This window comes from Trichechus manatus, unplaced genomic scaffold (genome assembly GCF_000243295.1).
Source record: "Trichechus manatus latirostris isolate Lorelei unplaced genomic scaffold, TriManLat1.0 scaffold00213, whole genome shotgun sequence".
Taxonomy (NCBI): Eukaryota; Metazoa; Chordata; class Mammalia; order Sirenia; family Trichechidae; genus Trichechus; species Trichechus manatus.
Window position 1 is genome coordinate 3358844 of NW_004444149.1, and position 16400 is coordinate 3375243.

A 16400-nucleotide genomic window follows, 5' to 3' on the forward strand; every position below is an offset into this window, starting at 1 on the left:
GTGTACTGACTGTTTAATGAGAAACTATTTGTTCTGTAAACCTTCATCTAAAGTACAATAAAAAAATTAAAAAAAAAAAAGAAATCTTTTACAAAAATGTTCATAGCAGCTGTCTTAGTCATCTAGTGCTGCTCTAACAGAGATACCACAAGTGGACAGCTTCAACAAAGAGAAATTTATTCTCTCACAGTCTAGTAGGCTGAAAGTCCAAATTCAAGGCATCAGCTCCAGGGGAAGGCTTTCTCTGTTGGCTGTGGAGGAAGGTCCTTGTCATCAATCTTCCCCTGGTTGAGGAGCTTCGCAGGAGCAGGGACCCTGGGTCTAACGGTCGGGCTCTGCTCCCAGAGCTGCTTTCTTGGTGGTATGAGGTCCCCACTCTCTGCTTGCTTCCCTTTCCTTTTATCTGTTGTAAGATAAATGGTGATGCACGCCACACTCCAGGGAAACTCCCTTTACATTGGATCAGGGATATGACCTTAGTAAGGGTGTTACAATCCTACTCTAATCCTGTTTAACATAAAATTACAATCACAAAATGGAGGACAACAACGCAATACTGGAAATCATGGCCTAACCAAGTTGACACATTTTTGGGGGGACACAATTCAATCCAAGACAGCAGCTTTATTTATAGGGCCCCAAATGGAAATGACCCAAAAGTGTTTGCATATATCTCAGCATGTTTTCAGTCCTGATTTCATCAACAGGAGAGTGGATAAACAAATTGTGACATATTTATACAATGGAATGCTACTCAGAAATAAAAATGAACACATTGCTGATAAATGCAAAACTGTGGGAGAATCTCAAAATGAATTGAGTGAAAGAAGCCACCTACAAAAGAGTACAGTATGAATACATTTATATGCAGTTCAAGGACCGACAAAAACTAATCTGTAATAATAGAAATCAGAATAGTGATTGCCTCTAGGGGCAGGGCAAAGGGGTACGAAGTGATTTTCTGAGGTCATGATGTAAATGTTCTTTATCTTAACTTGCGTGGTGGTTAAATGGACATAATACATTACTCAACGTTAATTGGGCTGTGCATTTATGTTCTGTGTATTTTACTGTATGTAAATTATACATCAATAAAGTATTTAAAACAATATATAATTTTAGAGGGAGTGGTGGTGGTAATGGAATTAAAGTATTCGTGCATTTTTCATGAGGAGGGTATAAGAATCACATAGCTTTGACTTTGCTAAGTCAAGGATGCATGTTGAAATTTTTAGAGTGACCGCTAAAAAAGTAGAAAAAATGTATGTAATTTCCAAATGACGGGGTGGGGGGCAGGCGGTGGGAGGAATAATAAACCTTACTCTATCGATGCGAAAGAAGGCAAGAAGGAGGAGAAAAGGGATTACAGGAGGGATGACGGAGAGCACATAGTAATATGATGGATTTACAGTAAATCCGTATATGTGGTTGATGAAACCTGGTTGAAGGATCCTCCAGGGAATTTGTAAAGCGAGGGGAGAACGGGAGCGAAGCTGGAGAATAGGGAAGGGTCGGGTACTTTTCTCCTTGCCGCTTCCCCTGCCCCCTTTATTTGAGTCCTCTTTCCAAAAGGTGCTTCTGTTTTCTTTGTAATCCCTAACCGCCCAGGGTTTTTCCTCTCTGAAATCAGATTCTCTTGCCTCAAGGTTCTAGCTTTCTGTGAACTACACCCAGGCTTGTAGGGTTCTTTGCTGCCTAAGATCCCTTTCCAAAATCCCCACCTCACTTGCCAGTGCTAAGAACAGCTTCGGAATGTTGCATTTTTGAGAGAGGAGAAATTAGAAAGACACAGTTTACAACTACTAAAGAAATTAAAATTACATATATTCTTTGTGATGGGGGGGGTAAAGAAAAAAAACGCCCGGATAGCAGAGGATGGTTTCGATCCATCGACCTCTGGGTTATGGGCCCAGCACGCTTCCGCTGCGCCACTCTGCTACCTGGTAAGATTAGCTTTCAAAACTCGTATACAAAGTTCTCACAGTGTGCTCGTGGTCCTGATTCGTTACACAGCGCCGTCTAGTGTCTGTTCAAAAAAAAAAAAAAAAAAAAAAAAAAACCATTCCTGTTAAATCTGTTCCTATTGGTTGGTTCCTGATACAGCAGACGTTTTTTATTGGTTCGTAAACCGGTTTGCCAGGATAAACCAATAGGCGTAAGCGATGGGGTAAGGCGGGAGCCAATCACGTCAGGTTTTGTTGGGACACGCCGGCAAGCGGCCTCTACAGTTGTTGGCTCTTCAGAGCAAAGAAGCGGTTTGTGTGGCCTCCATTGTTCGGGATTTAGGGCGCCATGAGGTAAGGGGGCCAGGGTGCTCGAGGAATGTTTTGAGCATTCGACCGGAATTTTTGGGAAGTCAGAGAAGCTGAAAAGGCCACGTATCTGATGGCTAGCCTAAAACCTGGTAACTCCTGTCCTGGAAGGCGGGGAGGGGTCGGAGGCCGCCGGGTCGGGGAAACTGGGGCCTGGGATGGGGGTGGGTCCTGTGAGTGGGGAGGCGCGTTTGACACCTTCGTCCCTTAGGGGCTTAGGTAACGGGGGTGTGCACAGGTCCCAGGAGGAGTATCTCCCATTGAGCCTGAGAAGGCTGGAACGTGTCGCATTGATCCTCAATGCCAAGGGCTTGCCATAGCAGATGCTAGTACGTTAATGATAGACTCAAAAGTATTAGGGGTGGGGTGTCCCCGGGACGATGGTGTGTTTCTCGTAGGGCCGTGGTGTCTGCGCCCCGTCATTCCCTGGTGTGTGGGTTGTGATTCAGTTATCCAGAACGGGGAGGTCCAAGGGGAGGGGCTGGGGGTCGCTAGACTTCCCAAGGGAGGTTCAGAGCGAGGGAGGTAGGCTAGCTTGAAATGATGTGGCTGGTGGCATGGAGATTCCTTCACTGAAGTCAAAAGAAAATAAAATCCTTTGATGCATTTCCAGGGGTGACAGAGGCCGTGGTCGGGGTGGGCGCTTTGGCTCCAGAGGAGGTCCAGGAGGCGGGTGAGTGCCAGCTTTTCACATCTCTGCGCTGGTTGGTTTCTGATTCAGTCCTCTCTATAGGATCCAGCGGTGGGGTAGCAACCTGCTCTTCTGCTAAATGTTGAGTTTGACCCCACTTTCCTAACAAGAATACCCCCCAGGAGACTCTCACTGATTCTGAGAACAGACATGTTTTCAAAATTTCTAATACATTATAACCACAGTATGGTCATATTAACCAGCTGTCAGTGGTGGGGTGAAAGGTTAGGGTGCGGTATGCAATTAGGCAATTATGACTTTGAGCCATCCTTTTTTTTCTCGCTAAGTTTTTTATGTTTAGGAGGCTCAGTGACCTCTGGAATGCTAAAAGATGTATGTATGTCTTGATTTCAGCCTGCAAGAGGCACTAGAGAACCAAATTTTAAGAAGAAAACATAAAAATATTGTTTCGCTTTGTGCCAGAAATCTCATTTGATTTCTACGTGGTGAATAATTTAGAGTCTTTCTCTTGTTTTAGGTTCAGGCCCTTTGTGCCTCATATCCCATTTGATTTCTATTTGGTGAGTACTTTGGGTTAATACAAAAGGTTGGCAGTTTGAATCCACCAGCTGCTCCTTGGAAACTCTACGGGGGGTTTTCCTCTGTCCTATAGGGTCGCTACAAGTCGGAATCGATTAGACGGCAATAGGTTGTTTTTTTTTTTTTTTGGGTGTTTTTTTTTCGGGGGGGGGGGGTGGGTGGCGGTTAATATGAGTTTCTTGGCCACTGTTTACCAGGAGATGTAGAAATGGAGCCAGCATCTCCCTGTTAATGAAGTCAAATGGTGGTTGGAGTAGGAGAAGGGATTTGTGAATGGAGATGGGGTTTTGTGTTTTGCTTCACATACAGAAACTGTCAGCAGGGTGAGGAGATTAATTTCTTGGCTACTGTTGGCGGTAACATGATTAATTATTCATGGATAATTAATTGTATTCTGGGCTTATCTGTTAATATTAAGGTAGTTCATGCTTAAATTATAGCTATTCCTTACAGCTTGTATCCTTGTTTGAACATCTTTAGGAGTAAAAACAAGTGTAGAATTTTCTATTTTCTATTTTTTCTGTTGTAGCAACAGATATAAACAAGTCTTGCCTGTGTATCGTGTTTAATAAATAGAATATGTAGTAGTTTTTTATTTCTGGTTCAGTGTGAAATGGCCTTCCCCCGGGTCAAGCCAGCAGCTGATGAAACATCCTTCAGTGAGGCCTTGCTGAAGAGGAATCAGGACCTCGCTCCCAATTCTGCTGAACAGGTATGTTCTTTTGGCTTCCTGCCTGAGATTGCTCTAAGAAGGTTAGAAAAGTGGGTATCGGTGAGGTTAACAGTAGTGTTATCAAAGCCTAAACGCTACAGAAGGTTTAGTTGTTCTCGTTTCTCACGTGGGTGGAGATAGAGAGCCAGGTGAATATATAAACATTATATATGCAGTCAGATTTTTACTGGGGGAGTCTGTGGGATCAACATTTGTTCTGGCATATTCAAGGCCAGCAGGTCAGATTGTTTTTAAAGTCCTTATGTTGGTACCGGAGCCCTGGTGTCGAAGTGATGAAAGCTTACCTCCTGACTAAAGGGTTGGCAGTTCGAATCCACCAGATGCTCCTTGGAAATTCCATGGGGCAGTTCTGCTCTGTCCTGTAGGGTTGCTATGAGTTGGAATCGACTCGTCGACAACAGGAGTTTTTTCTTTTTTAATGTGGGTACTGATTCAGCTTGTATAGAAGGGATTATACTCCAACTCTGAGAAATTGTAATTTTTCAGTTTTTCACCTTAGGATGTATTTGTTTCATGCTCTTTTTCAGGCTTCTATCCTTTCTCTGGTGACAAAAATAAACAATGTGATTGACAATTTGATTGTGGCCCCAGGGACATTTGAAGTGGTGAGTTTTTGTTGATTTAGTTCTAGGAAAGGGCACGCTTAGTCCCGTGGAACTTTCCTTGGCTCCTGTCTGAATTCTTCAGTTGCCTTTTATCTAAATCCAAGTCTAAAATGGAAAAGTACAGTGGAATTCCTTTGTAATACTGATCTTGGGGACTCATATCGTTGTTATCAGCTAGCCATGATTTAGCAGGCTTTCATGTGGTGGTTTTGGGGATATGATTTGATTTCTTCTACATCCAAATCTGAGTAATAAACAACCTTGTTGTAATAGAGTTCCAAAAAGAACTAGGCAGACTTTTTTCTTCTAATTTTTCTTCCGAAATCCCTTTTCCAACAGCAAATTGAAGAAGTTCGACAGGTAGGGTCATATAAAAAGGGAACGATGACCACGGGACACAATGTGGCTGACCTGGTGGTAATCCTGAAGATTCTGCCAACGTGTGAGTGTGTCTCCTTCTGGCCATGGTGGCAGAACACAGTGTTTGGGTTTGGGGCGTGGTAATCTTCAGAGCCCAGGTTTCTTGTGAGAAAGGATGTTTGGAAGACAGATGGGAGATCTGTTTTTTAATGTGTGTTGGGGTGATAAGGGACAAACTGGGGAGTGTTTGGGAAGAATGTATGGCCAGTGACTATACGGCAGTGTTTCTTAACTGGGGGCAGTTTTGCTCCCCAGGGGACATTTGATCTAGAGACATTTTTGGTTGTCACAGCTGGGGGTGGAGGCGCGTGTGTTTGCTACTGGCAACAAATGGCTAGAGGCCAGGGATGCTGCTGGACATCTTACAGTGCCCAGGACAGCCCCACCTACAACAAAGAATTAGCCAGCCCCAAATGTCATTAGTGCCACTTATGAGAAACCCTGCTGTAGGAAAAGGGTTCAGGAAGTGGCCTGTTCCCTGAGCCCTCCAATTTCTATGTCCAGGCCTTAGCTTCCCCTTTTAAAAGTGTGTACAAAGTAGTTTAGAGATGTTTAGAAAGTCTACCTAAAATTTTTTTAAAAAAGTTTTTTGTGGTGAAAAATATGTAACAAAACATACACTGTCAGCTTACTGTGATGTTTGTCGTCTCCTTTTCTCTCATCTAGTGGAGGCCGTTGCTGCCCTGGGGAACAAAGTGGTGGAGAGCCTGAGAGCACAGGACCCTTCTGAAGGTCTGAGCTGGCGGGTGAAGATGCACTCTAGTAGCCGGAGGAGCCACTTTAATTACTTAACTTACGGTGTACTTAAGTACGCTTTTAACACAGTCGGGTCAGGCTGTGTGGAAGAGTAGTGTAGTTCTATGTTGGGAAAGGTTTGGGCAGGGACCTCAGGTGTTCAAAATCCAGTTGGTCTCTCTCCTAAGTGTTGCATTCTAAATCCTCAGTCTGGACTTTTGTTGCTGTTTTAAACAACCCGCCTGGTTACCCCACTCTCCCCTGGATTTATCTTTCAGCATGTAAAGGAAATGTAATTACTAATAGTTTTTTTTCCCCCAGTTTTGACGATGCTGACCAATGAAACTGGCTTTGAGATCAGTTCTTCGGATGCCACAGTGAAGATTCTCATCACAACAGTGCCACCCAATCTCCGAAAACTGGACCCAGAGCTCCATTGTTAGTCCCTTTTTTCCACTGCTGGGAAAGTTGGGGGGAATTAAAAACATGCATAACATTCCTATTGAGGTTACTCAGCTTGTTGGTATTCCACATGAAAGTTTCTGGGAATTAAGGGACCTTAGTTTACCCTGAACTTTGCTGTCTCCGTCTATAATTTGGAGATAGTCTCCCCTGTTTGCTAGTGAACTTTTCAAAGATAGTATGGCTAGGAAAGCAGTTTGAGGATTTAACCAAAAAAAGGGCTGAGGAAATATTTATCCGGGGAGATAGGCTTTTGGAGAAAATCATGGATTCTTGCATGCTTCTAGAGTTGGTCTGGGGAAGAATAGTGATTTTTGGACAAGTAATCTGCTAAACTGGAGAACATGGAGTGGCTTAAGGAAGAGCAGTTATCCAGGCTTCCTTCCAAGTTCTCGGACTGATAGTGGGATTGGATTGCTTGCTCACTGATAGGAATGTTTCATCTTTGCTTGTCTTCTAGTGGATATCAAGGTGTTGCAGAGTGCCTTAGCAGCTATCCGGCATGCCCGCTGGTTTGAGGAAAACGCTTCTCAGTCCACGTGAGTCTCTCCCTGAATATTTAAGATTACCTGATTCCTCTAACTAGAGTGAAAAACAGGACACCCCCATATTTCCCACGACAGAGCTCTTTCGGCTGTGATCTGTCTAGATTTTGATTTTTTCTTTAAGTAAGCAAATTTAGACTTGGCAGAAAGAACATGTAGTTCTAGAAATATTATAGTTAGCTTCAATTCTGTACCTCAGGTGTGGAAGTACATGATTTCATTACTTTTAATTTTTGGATCCCTGGTTGCACAGTGGCGAAGCACTCGGCTGCTAACCGAAAGGTCGGCGGTGCGAACCCACCAGCTGCTCCGCAGAAAGAAGTGGCAGTCTGCTTCTGTAAAGATTTACAGCCTTGGAAACCCTATGGGGCAGTTCTTCTCTGTCCTACAGGGTCACTGTGAGTCGGAATTGACTCGACAGCAGGGTTTTTTTTTTTTTTTAAATCTCTGGGTTTCTTTTATCTTCAGAGTTAAAGTTCTCATTAGACTGCTGAAAGACTTGAGGATTCGTTTTCCTGGCTTTGAACCCCTCACACCTTGGATTCTCGACCTACTGGTAAGTAAAGAAGGGCGGGTGGGGTTCTTGACCACCCCTACGTAACAGTAATTACTCTGAAACCTACCAGAATCTGAAATTTGGTGAAGCTTAAATCTCATTGGTGGACAGGTAACCCAGTAACAGTTCAAAGCTTATTACTTCGTTAGGTGGTTGGCGTGTTAAACTAAATGAGTAGTTACTGAGTTACACTGTTCTTTGTTGTTTTCATTACTGCTGTCGTTTCATTATTGTGACATGGAGAGAAATTACTCAGTCAACAGCCATTTCAGAATTGCTTCTGAACGTGAGAATTTTGACTAGATGCTAATGACCAGTTTTCCTCACGTCGATGTCAAGTTTTAGTTTAAAGAGAGAACTGCCACTTTGGTGGCAGACCTGTCAGAGTTATTATTTTCCAGGGGCACTATGCTGTGATGAACAACCCCACCAGACAGCCTTTGGCCCTCAACGTGGCATACAGGTAAAGCCGGATTCTGGGGGTTTGGGCTGTTGGTAAGTTGTGTACTCTCCCCTAATACCTCCAATTATGTTTCAGGCGTTGCTTACAGATTCTGGCTGCAGGGCTGTTCCTGCCGGGTTCTGTGGGTATCACTGACCCCTGTGAGAGTGGCAACTTCAGAGTACACACAGTCATGACCCTGGAACAGCAGGTATCCGGACAGCTATTAAATGGTCTCTTCTGCTCTACTCTTAAATGCTCCTGGCCAGCAAGCAAAGGGAGTGTGGTCTTTAGAGAGAGGTCAGGGGCTTGGGGTCCTCGAAGACTTTGGTCCTGAGAATAAAAGTTGTTTTCATCCCTTATTTTTATAAGGTACGGTGATTCTTCTGTGAATTTACCCTCACTTTTGCTCTCCTTCAGGACATGGTCTGCTACACGGCTCAGACGCTGGTCCGAATCCTCTCACATGGAGGCTTCAGGAAGATCCTTGGCCAGGAGGGTGATGCCAGCTGTGAGTAACCACTGGGTCGGGCTCCTTATAGTCCCTGCTGTCTGCAAAGAGGCTGTACACTACGCCTGATGTTTCGTGTAAATCACGACTTGTATGCTGGGATACTTGTCTGAAATCAGCTTTCTTTTTTAGATCTTGCTTCTGAAATATCTACCTGGGATGGAGTGATAGTGACACCTTCAGAGAAGGCTTATGAGAAGCCACCAGAGAAAAAGGAAGGTGAAGAGGAGGAGGAGAATACAGAGGAACCACCTCAAGGGGAGGAAGAGGAGAGCATGGAGACGCAGGAGTGACCCTCTCTTCATCCCCTTCCTATCGAGGGGAAGACCTGGAGCCTAAGCTAACTGCTACTGGGCATTATTACACAGTGGCATTTCTGTGGGACAGGGGCAACAGCAGGAAGGAAATGAAACTCTAGAAGGAAATGTCATTCTGCTGGTTTGACACTGGCTTAGCAGCCAGAAGTCCATTTGTGACTATGCCATCCACCTATAGTGAAGTGGGATACCGACTTTTCCCATTACTCTAGAATCCCCAACTCCTGGAAACTGCTCTCAACCAGTATTCTGTTGTTGAAATGTTGTGAACTGTTAGTGTCTGGAAATTTTTTTTCTAAGAAAAACGATTAAAGAACTTCCTAGTAGGTGCTCGGTTTTGCTTTTCCTTGGCAACTGACAGCCTTCCTTGCTTCCTTTTGCTTTCTGGACTCTTCACTGAAAATGATACATAGGTTTTTAAATTATGAACACGAAATCATAATTTGAAACTACATTTATGTACAAACAACTCAGAAGCTTTTCCATATACCAGAGTAATCTAGAATACTGTCAATGCATTTATTGAATTAAATGGTTCTAGCAACACTGCTACTGTATTCAAGCCAGTGCAATCAACAAGAGGATGGACAGGCGTCACTCATCTTGACTTCGCCTGCCCTCTCCTCCAAATCCTCACTGTAAACAAAGGAAAATGAGAAGTCATAGGCAGAGGACATGCTGCCCAGGCCCCACAACCAGGCACATAGCAGAAGCCTCACCTTGTTAACTAGGGTGAAGAAGGGGAAGAAGGTGGGTCTTGTATGCAGTTTTTTAAAAATGAAATGTAGAAGCCTCAGCTCATTCTTGGAAGCAAGAGCCATAATAAGTCTTAAGTCCTTCGGGATCCTGAGTCCTGTACACCGGTTTTTTGGGGTCCCTGCATAAATAGGTCAGATTTTTTAAGTGCTTCAAATAACAGGGCTGTTTGCTCTCCCAAGGTCTACAGGGCTTAAGTGTCTCCTGGAGTCTTCTCATGAGGGCTAAAACAAGGTAGCTGGGAAGGTACTCTGAGGCCATGGGCCTATCTTCTGGCCCAAGTTACTTGCTTGGGAAACCGGGAGGGTAAACCCCGGAATCCAGCATTGCTCTCCTCCGGGCTGTTTCCTTGGCCACACTGTGGTTTAGCCGCCTCAGCCGCTCCTATAAAACACAATTTGGAATCTAATAACTGCTCTCTGAAAGGCTTTAGAGGTCACTGTCAACTAGGAGCTGAACAATACTTCAAGCATGCTCCATCTCAAAGTGTTCTAGGTTATATATAAGAACATAAAAGACACCAACTAGGTATTGAGAAAAACCTTCTATTATGGCTGACACAAGGTGACAGCAATCTTTTCCCCAGACTTTTAAAATTAAAGTGACTTGCACTGTGTTGAGGACTTCATGACAACACTCCTTGAAAACTGAAGAATACTCCGAAGCACTTACAAAGCAAAGAATCTTGTTGGTAAATTCTTTTACCTGGGCATTCTGTAGAATGTTGTTGACCAAGACGACTCGTCGCCGGGCATTAAGTAGCTTCTTCACGTAGGGGTCAAGATCCAGGGCCACCTTCTGATCCTCATTGATGCGGCACAGTTCTGGGGATGGGAAGTAAGGTGCAACTAACACCTGGTGGCTCATCTGTTCTCAGGGAAAGCAGGCAAGTAATGGGATGGAAAACACTTGCCCCCACACGGACCACAGCCATTAGAGACCTAAGAAATCCCTGAATGGAGGGAGTGCATTGGTAGCCCTGATGTCCTGGAGGCAAGTGACAGAAACCCAGCCCAGAAGTTGGCGAAACAAAGTCGTGAAAGTGTGTCGGAGGATTCCGAGTACAGGAGGATGCTCACTCACCTGTAGCTAGGTTGTCAATTTGTTCCCGGAGTTCTACCTGACTCTCTCTGCAAAGGGATACAAGGCCCACACGGTCAGGCAACTAAGGGACTCATGAAACTAATTCCTCTACGTGTTTCTCTACGTGCTGAGGGAAGCAAGCCTCAACTTAACCTTCCACCCGCTGCCCTCCGCCCGTTCTACCCCGCCTCCATCAATCTCCCCTCGATTCTCGGTCCCGCCAGAACGTCAGCGAGTCTCTATCTTGGCTCCTCCCTTTCTCGGCCCCGCCCCCACAAAGCCAGTCCAAGAGGCCCGCCCACCCTGTCGGGCACCTGACTGCGTGGACGTGAGAGTCGAGCTGCTGCACGGCCGGCCGCAGAAACTCGAAGAGCCCCTCGGCGAAGAGGTTGCGGCCTGCAGGCCCCGCCACCGGAGTCCCGGCCCCGGACACAGCGGCAGAACCAGCCCCCGCCATCACGAACTATCCTTACGCCCGGAACCTGCCGCAAGGGCCGCCGGGAAGAGAAGCGCCGCCGAAGTGCGCCGCGAGGGGGCGCCCGGGAAATGCCGTCTCCGAACCAGAAGCTGGGGTTTCTGGGAAATGGAGTCTTTGGCGCGAGCAGGGCGGGGCAAAGGGCCAGGCCCTGGAGCCCCCTGGGAGTTGTAGTTCCTTGTAGGCCGTGTAGTGGGGGCTGTTGAAAATCCTAGTTTCCAGCCTGCAGGGTGTGAGGAAAGGGACACCTTTTGTTTGTTTGGTTGTTTTTTTTGGGGGGGAGGGGGGTATTAGTACCTTTTTTTTCTAGAAGTTGAAAAATACTCATCTCCCCGTTGTCCATAGCCTTTCCAAGTTAACTTTATGAGAAAAACAGATGATAGTCATAGTGTATTTGTATACTTCTAAACCAAAACCTATATTTCTAATGGCACTAAACTGTAGATGAAATTACATGTTTCCTTATGTTCATTTTTTCTTCCCTTGAGAAGCTTCCCTGGTTTTGTTTCTCATGACTTACCAGAGTTTACATCTCTTGTTGAATTTTCAGTGAGACCCACCGAGTCCTCTGTCCCTCAGGCTCCCAGATGTTCCAGTGGCTCGAAGTTCTCTGGGCCATGGGGAAGGAGGGTGTGTGTGCAGAAATGCTTCTGGAAGACAAACGGGTCCATAGAGATAGATGGGTACCAGACTGTTCAGCCTTGAGCTTCATCCCCAGGATTAAAGGAGGAGAAAGTGTTCGAATCACCGTGAGAAAATGGGGTCAGCAGCTATACACTTGAGACCCCAACTGTGGTAACTTCAAAGCCGTGTACACTTCTTGCTGTTTATTGTATGTGTGTGTCTTTCCACTAGTGATTAGAAGTAAAACTCTCAGGGGGGACTGTTGGTTTATTCTAGGATTGGCTAACAAAGAAGGGGGCAGCTAGGGCAACTGCAGTCCACTTCACAGTCAGGCCTTGGGAAGAGGAAGCCCATGGCATAGAAAGAGTGGGGGCAGTGTTGAAGAGGAAAGGAAACAAAGCCAAGTTTCTGAGGCTGTTCTGGGAAGAGAGAACTGGGGCTGGTCTGGGCTGGGAAGGGGCCTTGGAAGTTGACGGCCCAGTGCCTGGACAAGAAACCCGAGTTAGACCTGCGTTAATGATAGCCGACATAAAGCTAATCTCCAAAATTTGAAGATAACTCGTATTCCCATTTCCCCATTTCTCCATTTCTGACACCAGCCACCCACGTGGCGTTTTCTCTTTCTCACCCTAACCACCCAGAGTTGGGTCTCCTCAAGTTAGGACTCTGTCCTAGTCCCTGACAAATAAGCAAACTCCAGTCTCATTGCCTCCAGTGGGTTTGATAATTTGATAGAATGACTCGCAGAACTCACAGAGGCTACCTATATTTACCGTTACCCGTTTATTATAACCAGAAAGGATCCAAGCAAACAGCTGCATCAGGCAAGGTCTGGGAGAGGTGGCAGGCAGTACTAGACATGCCGTGCTCTCCTGTGCGTGGATGTTCTCCACACTCCAGAAAGCCCCAAAGAGATTCAAGTTCCCAGGACCCTTAGTCACTGGGACTTCAATGAATATGCACGTTGGAGCCTTAATGCATAGTTAATGATCCATGCAGTCAATGAATATGTATGATTGATTGCATTGTGCTCCCCTCCCTTCCTCCCAGGTGTGGAATTTTGGGGGCTCCTACTACATTTGCACGTATTTAAGTGTCACCTGGCTATTTTGGAAAACAAAAGGCACCTTGATCGCAGGAATTTCAAGGGCTGTTTTCGGGAACCAGAGACAAAAGGCCAAATTCAAATCTTCTGTCCCACACAGGCCACACTTCTTTCAGGTACCTCTTCAAAATATGGTTGCCAGATTTGGAAACCAAAACCAGCAAACAAAAAGTCCTCCAGACATCCAGTTAAATTCGAATTTCACAGAACCGAAGAGTAAGTTTTTAGCGTGAGTATTTTATCTGGTAATCCTACTTCAAAGGCTAGTTCTTTGAGGAAAATCACTATGTGTTTTGTTTTTATGCTTTCCTTTCCACTCCTTATCACTTTGATTTCACCCGTGCCTCTCATGAGGCCTTGCAACAGGCTCCTAACTGGTCTCCAATCTCCAGGTCAGTCTGCACTCTAAAATGCCAATGAGATTAAGTAATACCCCTGCTCAGAGAAAATTAGAGTCGGTTCCCTATGTACAGCGGAACGAGACCCTGCCCAGTCCTGTGCCATCCTCACCATTGATATTTAAAGTTTGAGCTGATAATCACCTTACACTAAAGGGTAAAGAAAATTAATAAAAATAAATCAAGCCTAAATAGAGAATCAAGTGAATCCTTTAAAGAAGCCTCATGTAGCCTTAGCTGCCCCAGACCTGCTGGCCTGCCTGCCCCACAGAGTAGGGGCCACACGACTGGGAGCTGCTTCCACCATCACAGGTCCCAATGCCCTGTTGCTGGGCCTCGGTCTCTATCCTCAGGGGTCCTTCTGCCCTGCTGCACTCTGTGCCCATTGTGTCTGTGTGTGTGTGCGCGCGCGCCTGTGTGTGTGTGAGGGGAGCGGGATAGGGCAGAGTGGGAGGTGAGCCCTTAGAGGCCCCCAGAGCCCACGGCAATGGAAGTTTGGGCACCCATGCCCTTCCTACGGTCCCTGGAGAATCAATGGGAGGGTGGCTCCAGGTAGCAGGAGGGCTGGGGCTGCAGAGGGTGGGGACAGCTGTGGATGAGGAGAAGGGGCACAGAGGTCAGGCCAGGTCCTCTTGGGGCCCCTTGTCTCCCTCCCGGTCCTGCCCCTACTTACGGTGGGCTGCTGGGGGGTGAATATGTAGCTGGAACTCTCTGACAAAGCCCCAGGGGCCTGGAAGAGGGGAGGAAGGTGCCACCATCAGGGCTTATCCTGTCCTCAGCCAGCCCCTCTTGCCTAGATGCCTGGCTCTCACCAGGATATGATGCTATGGGGAGTGGATAGCTGCTGTGGAGGCTGGGGTGGGTGGTAGGCAGCAGCGCTTCCATTGGTTCCAGGTGAGACATCATGCGATCACCATACGGGGGCACTAGGGAGACAGAACAAGAGCAGGCTAGGGAGCAGATCTGCACTTTCCTTCTCTCAAGGAGCCCTGGTGGTGCAGTGGTTAAGAACTCTGCTGCTAACCATAAAGATCGGCAGTTTGAATCCACCAGCCACTCCTTGGAAACACTATGGGGCAGTTCTACTCTGTCCTAGAGGGTCGCTATGAGTCTCCATGGCAACGGGTTTGGTTGTTCAAGTCAGAGAGCTGGGAACCGCCAACTCCTCTCTTTCCCTCACTCCCACAGACATCCCAGACATCTGATACCGAGGTGCAGTGCAGTGAATTACTTAATACAGCCCTTCTAGCCATAGTCTTTGTGACTTCCACACAGTGATTAGGTGGGCCTATGCAAATAAGGTGCTTGTAGCCCATCAAGGGGATTGGACAGCTTGCTGATAATGCAAATAAGGTGCATGGAATCCTTGTGGGGATGGCATCACGCAAATAAGGTGTATGGAACCCTAACAAAGGGATTGGTCAGTTTTGCCAACCTGCTAGGCCTGAAAGACAGCCAAGCCCAGAGCAGAGGGAGACCTTACTACCACCAAGAAGGAAGAGCCAGGAGGGAAGCACATCCTTTGGACCCGGGATCCCTGTGCTGGGAACCTCCTAGATCCAGGAGACAGAGAGAGCTGTAACACCAAAGATGAGAAGCAGCAGCAGAGAAACAGCAGCAGCAGAGACAGCAGAGGCAGCTGCAGTGGGACTTGCTGACGCACCGAGACACAGCTGAGTAACTTCAGGCAAAGGCTTGCTGGCGGGGTGGGGTGCCTCTGGGCACTTGGCGGAGCTAGGCTCACAGGCCCAGAGTGAGAAGGCTGAGCGCCTTTGGGCCGAGGCTTGCTGGAGAAGTGGGGGTGTAGGGGTGGTGGTGGGGTGGTGGTGGGGGAGGGGGGTGGGCACTTATTGGTGGAGCTAAAGGGTTTCGTAACACTTGCCAGAGCAGCAGGCCAGAGAGAGGCATGCCTGCAGGCACCGCTGAGACGAGGCTATCCTGAAAAAAAGAATGTATCCTGAATCGTTTCTGATCCTGAATTATAACCTGTTACCTCCCTAATAAACCCCACAATTGTCAGTATTGTCTATGAGTTGTGTGTGGCCATTCCTACAAATTACTGAACCCAGCAGAGAAGCAGAGAGTGCCGTGGGAGGGACAACTGTGTCAGAATTGGTAAGAAGTTTGGAGAGAGGAGGCATGTCTGACCTCCACCTCGTAGGAATCAGCCTTGGGCTGTAGATCCTGTTTCTCCTTCCCACTTGTGAAGTTAGAGGTCAAACGCCCTCACCATGCCATTTTTACACTGGGAAGCTGTGGCGAGTGTGGCCTTCTTCCCCTCACACTGCCACTGCCTGAAATTCAGGCCCTCTTGTTTTTTTTTTGGATTAACCCAGCAGCCTTTATGGTTTCCCAGTCTCCACTGTGGCTCCCTCTAGGCCATCCTCACCTCCCACCAGTACCCTGTGTAAATCACCCCATGTCCCTCTCTTGCTTAAAATCCTTCAACGGCTCCTGGCTGCCCAAAGCAAAGCCTAAACTCTTTAGCAGACAGTTGGGCTCCAGGCTACCTACACATCTTAGCTCTCTCTCCCACCCTACCTTGGACACCCACTGAATGCTCACTTTCCCCAGTGTACAAAATGCTCCTTTAGGCCTCTGAACATTTGTACATGTTATTACCACCTCTGTGAATGAATAATTTATTTTAGAATGATCAGCACAAAGCTGGTTCCAATTAGGCAGAGGTTGAAGATGTCCTAAATGTCCAGCTTTTCCAAACTGCTGTACCACTCCATCATCTCTAACACCAACTACTCCTCCTCCCCTCAGTAATCTCCCTCCCGTCTTTGGGTTCCGTGATTCGCTGCAGCATCTCACAGAACTCACAGACCGTCAAGGAAATGGCTCACGAAGTTGTGGAGGCTGGCAAGTCCCAAGTCTGTGTGTCAGGTGTCAGGTTGGAGGCTTCTGCTGACTCACATGGTTGCAGGGGTTGACAAACGCAAGTCGGGAGGTCAGACGACAGGCTGATGGCTCACAGGGCTGCAGAAGCTGGCGAATCCCAGAATCAGCAAGTCAGACAGCAGGCTGCTGGCTCAAGTTCCAAGAACTGGAGGTCACATGATGAGCCAGACGCAGGATCCAGAG

At 46.9% G+C, this 16400-nt stretch overlaps 2 protein-coding genes and 1 non-coding gene across 4 annotated transcripts; 1 reads left to right on the forward strand and 2 right to left on the reverse strand.

Annotated features, from left to right (window-relative positions):
• Positions 1-1866: 1866 nt before the first annotated feature.
• On the reverse strand, positions 1867-1938 carry TRNAM-CAU (transfer RNA methionine (anticodon CAU)). The gene has a single exon. It is a non-coding gene; the product is annotated as a tRNA-Met (tRNA).
• A 253-nt stretch (positions 1939-2191) lies between these two features.
• On the forward strand, positions 2192-9418 carry ILF2 (interleukin enhancer binding factor 2). 2 transcript variants are annotated; one of them, XM_004388593.1, is made up of 14 exons: positions 2192-2297; positions 2926-2985; positions 3482-3524; positions 4151-4255; positions 4804-4881; positions 5221-5323; positions 5968-6033; positions 6358-6474; positions 6959-7037; positions 7512-7599; positions 8001-8062; positions 8138-8252; positions 8462-8552; positions 8685-9418. In XM_004388593.1, the coding sequence occupies exons 1-14, from the start codon at positions 2293-2295 to the stop codon at positions 8843-8845; spliced, it is 1173 nt and encodes a 390-aa protein (XP_004388650.1). In that variant the 5' UTR covers positions 2192-2292; the 3' UTR covers positions 8846-9418. The 2 variants fall into 2 exon arrangements, with proteins under 2 accessions (XP_004388650.1, XP_023598353.1); XM_023742585.1 differs by lacking the exon at positions 2926-2985 and having other exon boundaries at positions 2252-2297; positions 8685-9169.
• Positions 9419-9552: 134 nt separating this feature from the next.
• Positions 9553-11434, reverse strand: SNAPIN (SNAP associated protein). The gene is made up of 4 exons (XM_004388595.2): positions 11023-11434; positions 10709-10755; positions 10331-10449; positions 9553-10009 (listed from the first exon to the last, which is right to left on the reverse strand). The coding sequence occupies exons 1-4, from the start codon at positions 11163-11165 to the stop codon at positions 9908-9910; spliced, it is 411 nt and encodes a 136-aa protein (XP_004388652.1). The 5' UTR covers positions 11166-11434; the 3' UTR covers positions 9553-9907.
• Between the last annotated feature and the right edge of the window lie 4966 nt (positions 11435-16400).

What these genes read in the sequence shown, in the direction of transcription:
- ILF2 (XM_004388593.1), top strand. An exon ending in AGAGGAGGTCCAGGAGGCGG is followed by an intron (nt 2,986 to 3,481) that starts GTGAGTGCCAGC and finishes CTCTTGTTTTAG; the next exon opens with GTTCAGGCCCTTTGTGCCTC. An exon ending in CCCCAGGGACATTTGAAGTG is followed by an intron (nt 4,882 to 5,220) that starts GTGAGTTTTTGT and finishes CTTTTCCAACAG; the next exon opens with CAAATTGAAGAAGTTCGACA.
- SNAPIN (XM_004388595.2), bottom strand. Translation starts at nt 11,165, where the DNA reads ATGGCGGGGGCTGGTTCTGCCGCTGTGTCCGGGGCCGGGACTCCGGTG. An exon ending in TCTCACGTCCACGCAGTCAG is followed by an intron (nt 10,756 to 11,022) that starts GTGCCCGACAGG and finishes ATCCCTTTGCAG; the next exon opens with AGAGAGTCAGGTAGAACTCC. An exon ending in AATTGACAACCTAGCTACAG is followed by an intron (nt 10,450 to 10,708) that starts GTGAGTGAGCAT and finishes TCCCATCCCCAG; the next exon opens with AACTGTGCCGCATCAATGAG.